The sequence below is a fragment of the Ursus americanus genome, chromosome 12, assembly GCF_024610735.1.
Source record: "Ursus americanus isolate L20-20 chromosome 12, mUrsAme1.1.p, whole genome shotgun sequence".
NCBI lineage: Eukaryota > Metazoa > Chordata > Mammalia > Carnivora > Ursidae > Ursus > Ursus americanus.
In genome coordinates, this window is record NC_142138.1 from 21,264,922 (window position 1) to 21,272,332 (window position 7,411).

General features: G+C 39.7%; 1 protein-coding gene across 3 annotated transcripts in view; it reads left to right on the plus strand.

Moving 5' to 3' along the window:
- Nucleotides 1-4,114, plus strand: part of DNAJC6 (DnaJ heat shock protein family (Hsp40) member C6) — a 140,803-nt gene extending 136,689 nt beyond the window's left edge. For all 3 annotated transcript variants that reach the window (XM_045802128.2, XM_045802127.2, XM_045802130.2), the window contains 2 exons: nt 519-695; nt 1,745-4,114. In XM_045802128.2, the coding sequence (XP_045658084.2) occupies nt 519-695; nt 1,745-1,846 (279 nt within the window). In that variant the 3' untranslated portion in view covers nt 1,847-4,114. The remainder of the gene's footprint in view (nt 1-518; nt 696-1,744) is intronic.
- Nucleotides 4,115-7,411: the final 3,297 nt, after the last annotated feature.

Sequence of the window (7,411 nt, forward strand, 5' to 3'; positions counted from 1 at the left end):
CTTTTCTCAAACAACTCTGCCTAGTGGCAAAAAGACAAACACATGGGTGATTTCGATAAAATATTGCACATATCGTGATAGAAACATGTTCAAGGGATTAGCTTGGAGAAATCTGTTCTTTTTTTCAAGGGGTATTTCTTTAGTGTCTTTTTGCCAGACACTACAGTAGACAGAGGCAGATAGCAGAGACCAAAGTAGACATGCGTGTGCCCCCATGGAGTTCATGCTTTAGAAGTGAGATTAACTCTGGGTTGGGGCCAAGAGGAAGGAATTCAAGGGGTCAAAGGCAAACAGTACGAAATTCCTGAGCAGGCTTTAAAAGGATGATGAAGAGTCAACCAGAAAGACAAGTTAGGAGCTGGAGATGGAAAAGGATCCCAGGTTGAGGGAACAGCTTGGAGAATGCACAGAGCCCCAAGTAGTTGATGTTGCTGGGGCAGAAGGGGTTTCCAGAGTCTTGGTGGAGACCTTGGGGACTTGAAAACATTTGAATTTCCAAATTCCCTCTGTGTTGACAGATTCTGGAATGGATTGAAGGCAAAGAGAGAAATATCAGAGCACTTCTGTCCACGATGCATACTGTGCTGTGGGCTGGGGAGACCAAGTGGAAACCAGTTGGTATGGCAGACCTGGTAACACCTGAGCAGGTGAAAAAGGTGTACAGGAAGGCTGTGCTGGTGGTGCACCCAGATAAAGTGAGTATAACCTGCCCTTTATGAAGCAAGGGAAATTAAACTATCTAATACAATAATGGAACGAGGGGGCTTTACTTAGGTGTCTGATTTACCACGGACAGATTTTTAGGAATCAGATATAAATTGTGTCCTGGCCTATAATAGTAAGGGTGGGCTAAGAGCTGGACAGAGGGAGATTTTTCTCTTGTAGAGATATAGCAGTATGTTCAGCCACAACTATAGGGAAGAAGCTTTGGAATGTAGTTGGCAAAATTGGTCAAATCAACCAACTATTCAAAATGGACCTAAATTTGTTATTCTATCGGTGCCAGTTTATGTTTTCTTGGAAGTATATCCACATATAGGTGCTCTACAATGTCAGAAACTACCACATGGCCCCGGTTGAAATCATCATAATATGTAGAAACCTCTTAGACAGAAGTGAGTCACCTTGTTGTCATATAGACAGACTTGGTGTTATTTCTACCAGTCCTGTTATGTGAGGCTATGGTTGAAATGCCACTTGGGAACACATGCTTGAATGTGATATATTTGATTTTCATTTCTCCATACTTTTGGTAACTTGTCTGAAGAGAAGAATTAGTGAGAAACAATGCGTTTCAATGAATCAAAAGAGAAAGAGAAACAGGAGTCTAGAAAAATACACAAACTCTACGCCCATGTTACGGGTCTCCAAGAACTTAATTTTTTTTTAGAAATGGGAAAATAGGAGTTTAGAAATACAATCAATTATAGATAGGCTGTCACGAGCTTTTGTCATTGGTTGGTACTTCTGGAGAATGCGTGTGTCTTTCTCTACTCAGTAAGTGCTCTGTGTCTACTCATTCAGAGACTGCTGTTACCATATGTGAATTCCTAACGGGAGGGAGTTCTGGGACGGTCATATTAGGGCCCCATAGATTGAGCTATAAAAAAAGAAATGGCCTATTAGAAAAACATTTCAATTACTTGGAGCCCACATATTAGCAGTGAAAATTGTAATACGAATAAAATTTTGGTCTGTAGTTATCTAATGTGTTTTTATGTTTTTGTTTTTGTTTTTTCTGCAGGCTACCGGGCAGCCCTATGAACAATATGCAAAGATGATTTTCATGGAGCTCAATGATGCCTGGTCTGAATTTGAAAATCAAGGTCAAAAGCCCTTGTATTAACTTATGAGCTTTCCCATCTCTGCTGCAGACCTGTGCTAATGCTTAGTGTGCGTCACAATTTCGAAGTTTTCACAGGTGAACCCAAAACTCCAGTAACATGTATCCAGTACTAAACTGTTAAATTACTCGTGAATTACTTCCTCATTGATAAAGAATGTGGATGTTTGTTTCCTCAAGTCCCTACCATTAAAAAGTCCAAAGCAGGGGAGGAACTTTTAGTCAGACGACCTTGTGGAGTTACAACATTCCAGCCTGTCCTCTGGGGAGCTGACTCAGCATTTTGTGGGGAAATGGAAAACAGAGGCCACCAAAGGCATAACACCCATCTCATTGTCTGAGAACAGGATTAATGAGCAAAAGCTACGATAACTGGATTACATGATGGATTTTAACTAATGGTTTTAAGATTTTCTTGGAAAGATGTAATTTGAGCCATGGCTTTACATAGATTCTAGGAACACAACCACCGAGTATTTTATTTTTATGGAAATTTACAATGGTCTTTAGCATAATACTGTATACTTGTTTTGGTCAAGAGAACTAACTGATGTGAAAGAACTTGAACTGTGGGAAGTGATTGTATTACAATCCAGTGATTGCCAGTTCTTCCTGGATAAGCTAAAACTTCATGGAAATGCTGACTAAAGAAAACAGGGAACTCTATGGAGATAGAAATCTTTGTTCCTGGTCAGAAAGTTGGGCTGCTACCTTCCTCTCCCTTTAGAAAACTGTGGTTGCTTAAAGAAAATGTCCTAATGATGTAATTCAACTCTAAACCTGATTTGAAAGAAACTTAACAATTTTGCCATAAGGCTTCACGCTCTTCCTTTTGCTTAGTCAAGAAAACGTTCTTAGCTGGAAACGGGTTGCGAGGCAGTCTGGCATAGTCACAGTGTATCAGGACCATCATCCAGTAAAGAGTCTCTGTCCTCTAGGTGTGTGAGCAGTTGTGGTGAGAGCGTAGAAAACCCACAATGAACACGAGTAATGCGGTAGGCGCAGTTGTGGCGGGAGTGCTGTATTCACCTTCCCACCGAGTCAGATGGCTTGTCAGGCTTTGCCTGGAGGAACTGTGTTCCCCTCCCGCCTGTTGTTGAAACTGGATCCCTTGGATTATCACAGTGGGATTTATTGTTTCAAAGTAGCTGGGGGTCCACAGGAATAGCATTCCCACAGGGACATCTGTGAAAGCAAAGCGAGAAGGAGACCTTTGCAGAATTCACACTGGTCGGATTTCAGTCCAGTGTTTTGGCTGTGTCTCAGTTTGAGGGGTCAGCGGTTGCTATCCCGTGACTTCAGGAAGTCTCTCTGGGTGTGCACATTCACGATGTGCGTAGTATATATATGCAAAGCGGATGGGCAAAAAGATTTCCATGCTGATCTTAAAAGGTTCATGCTCAATATTGTGAAAAGCTTTCAAAAGTTGTTTTTAAAAGACAATCATTTTTTTGTTTCTATTTTAATTTTCTTGTGGCAAACTGTACCAGAAAAGCAGCATGTCAAAAATACTTTATGTTCTGTATAGAACTAACTCTTTCTTTCTTGCTTGCTCACTTTCTTGCTTTCTTTCTCTTCCTTCCTTTTTTTGTTATGTTTGTTATTTATTTTACCCTTTACTGACAATGTGAAACTCGCAGAAAATGTTCTCTTTTTAAATATACAGCTGTAAACTGTTCAAGGTAACCATAACGAACTAGGTGTTATTTATTAACGTATTATGAAATAATGTTTGATCCAGTATGTGCTTGTCTTATTTAAAATTGGAATGTGAGACATGTTGCTGTGACCTGGTTTTTTTTTTTTTTCTCATTCACATTTGTAGATATTGTGTGAACTACAGTATATAATAATAATTAAAAGGATATTATGTGAATGTCACGTACATTTTGAAATGATAGAACTATATTAGCTTTGTATCATGTTTGGGTAATTCATCAATGTTCACAGTATAAAACATCATTAAACATTATATAATTAGCAATGAGAAAGAATCTTAGCTAACTTATTAAATTTGGGATTTCCTTCATCTCTTTTCCAGATACATTATAATTCTGGACCCCTATTTATCTCAAAACTCTTAACATATGCAGACCAACAGGGTTTTGCATTCCTTTTAAATATCTGGTTGTGACAAAGCCTGTTGTTAATCAGATTCACTGTTTCATTCATGTTTATTGTAATATATTTTCTGTTTTGTAAATATGTTACACACAACAAAATGTGATTGGTCTAAAATATTTGTAATGTATATTAAAAGGCTCAAAAATATTTGTAGAAACCTAAGTTATTTTTGCGCTTATAGGAATTTAATGACAAGTTTGAGTTATATCTTCTGACGTGATTCACTTTTAAGAAAAGTTATGAGACAAGAGTATGAAAAGCATTTAATACACTTGCAAATGTAATCTGAGAGGATTTCTGGATTTATACCTTAACCACTCCGTACTGCCCTTTCCCCTACACACACAAACACACACACACATTTACTTTGGATCATGCTACATAAACACTATGTTTCAAAAAGAATCAGCATAGAAATCCTGGTCTCCTAGATAGAATATTAATGTATTTTCAAAGATATATTTGCATGCTGAGACAAAAGGATTGATCCTGGGAGTCTGGGACTTTGTCAAAAACAGACACAGCTGACCCCTGAAAAGTGCGGGGATTAGGGTTTCTGACCTTCCACGCAGTCAGAAATCCATGTATAACTTTTGCCTCCGCAAAAACTTAACTACTAACAGCCTACTGTTGACCAGGAGCCTTACTGATAACATAAAGTCGATTGATAGATATTTTGTATGTATATGTATATAATACAGTATAACGTATAATGTTCTGTATTACAGAATACTGTATTCATACAATAAACTAAGCTAGAGAAGAGAAAATGTTAAGAAAATCACAAGGAAGAGAAAATATATTTACAGTACTGTGCTGTATTTATTGAAAAAATCCATGTATAATTGAACCTGTACAGGTCAAACCTGTATTGTTCGAGGGTCAACTATATTTTAGTGTTTAAGGATAGAAGCATCATGTTCATTTGGAAGCACATTTTGCCAATCAAAAGCATTTGATTGGCAATTTGAGTCATCCCTGTACTGTCTGGAAGAACGTCCAAGTTGGATTCTAATACTGCTGATGAAACACCATTGTGTAAGGAGTGAACACAAACGTTGACTACCAGAAACAGTTATCACAGCAACAGGACAGTTTCCCTGCTGGAAACATCTATGGGGGAATTTAGGTCAAGTAAATAGATTTTGGTTATTCTAAAAACAAACCACAGTGTTTGGCATAATGGTACAGTGTTGGTTTGAGACCAGAAGACTGTGTTTAAATCCTGGTTTTTCTACTTAAGGGCTGTCATAGTCAACAAGTTTCTTAAACTAAGGCTTAATTTTTTTTTTTTTTTTAAGATTTTAATTTATTTATTGGACAGAGGGAGACACAGCGAGAGAGGAAACACCAGCATGGGGAGTGGGAAAGGGAGAAGCAGGCTTCTCGTTGAGCGGGACGCCTGCTGCGGGGCTTGATGTGGGGCTCGATGTGGGGCTTGATGTGGGGCTCAATGGGGGGCTCGATGGGGGGCTCGATGCAGAGCTCGATCCCAGGACCCTGGGATCATGACCTGAGTCGAAGGCAGACGCTTAACGGCTGAGCCACCCAGGCGCCCCTAAACTAAGGCTTAATTTTATGACCTGCACAATAGAGATAATTGCGGCAACCCTGCAATGGAGGAATTAGGGACCGTATATAAACTGCTATCAAGTGAGTTCTCACGAAATAGGAGCTGTTGTCTTTGTCGCTGATAGTCTATAGGACAAAGTAGATCACTGCAGGCCAGTATTGGGGCTGGAATTACACTGAAACCTTGGGTTGTGGGGAGTGAATCACACACATAGAAAAAAGCTTCAAAAGAAATTTGTGCCTTGGCCCTTATTTCTAAATCCTTCAAATGGCAGAGATCTGCCTGCGTAAAATGGCAGAGATTTGAATTGTAGTTTCTATAAAGGGAATGGCTGTGTGAAAAGCAGTGGTTGAGAGTTAGGGAGGGAAACTAACATTGACTGATTTCAGTGGTTGTATCACCCTTGGATTTCACTTAAGCAGTGATTTGAGAGCCTACCCCAGTGCGGATGGATCCAGGGCATCTATCTTGCATGTGTGACCATACGATGGTACTGTGAATGGTGAACTTACTAATTTTTGTTAATCCAGCCAATATTTTGTGTAAACTGAATGCCAGATACTAATAGATATGTAAGGGCAAATAAAAATGAACAAATGGACTTGATTGCCCTGTAAACATAGGAGGTTGCTGTTTTTCTAATTACTGCAACAGATTTAGAGGGAGTAGTACAAGTGCTGACTGACTGTAGAGTTGAATGGTTTTGGGTTTTATCTCAGCTTCTCTACTCACTAGTTACTATTTGAGCCTCGGTCTTCCCATCTGCAAGATAGAGATAATATAACCCAGTTCACAGTATGAGGGAATTCAATGCCAGGAGAGAATATGACAGTTTATCTAAAGTGATTCACTGAAGTCCTAGGCAGCATGTCGGAGGACATGGATCTTAAACATCCAAGTTGGGGGTAGGTTTCAGCTCCTAAGGTTTTACTTTCTTTTTTGGTGACTCTTTTATTCTTGAGGAAACATGGAATGGGTAAGTGGAAGAACAATTTTTCAGTGCAACATCTCACAAAAGCAGATTTTCTCAGGGGATGGTTGAGTTTCTTTAATCAAACAGGAGGAGGTCCTGGGAGCCTCTGATTTATAGCCAGTCCATCAGAAGAACAGGTAGCAACCTGGGCTTACAAATGGTGTCTCAAGTCTGAGGTAGGTCAGAAGCATAGGTAACAACCTGGCTTGTGACTGGCGTCGGAAAGTGAGAGGTGCAGAGTCCTGTAGGACTAAACCCTTAACCTGTGGAATTTGATGCTATCTCCAGGTAGATAGTGTCAAAATTGAACTAAATTGTAGGACACCCTGTTGGTGTCCAAGAATTGCTTGGTGTTGTGTGGGAAGTCTTCCCTACCCCACCCCCACCACCTCCCACACATACTTAGAAATTAGTTCCAGAAGCCTAATTTAGAGATGAATACTGTCTCTGCATTTTTCTGATTCCCTGAGCAAACACCTCATCTTTTTGCTTCTCACCATCTTTCAATTTCTTACTGCTAAGCTTAAGGCACTCCAACCAAGCTGTACCTCTGAGGTAATGTCACTTTTCTCCAAAATCACTTCCCTTCTGTGGGACTGTCCTCAGGCTGACTTGGAAGGCTCCAGCAAACCTTTGTTTATGGCTTTTCAGACACTTGCTGGGTGCCCAGGAATAGAAAGGGAAATGGGAAGATTTGACTCCAAAGAAAACCCTAATCAATTAAGGGGCAAAAAGTCTGAACTTTCTCATGAGAGCAGCTTGGCATTATAGTAAAGGAGCTAAAAAGGACAGGCTTCCAGCGAATGGCTGGCAGATAGACAGTTTCCCCTGAATGCTTTAACAGGTATTAGAAAGAATATGATACTCAAAAGAGGGAAAAAGACATTCTCAACAATCT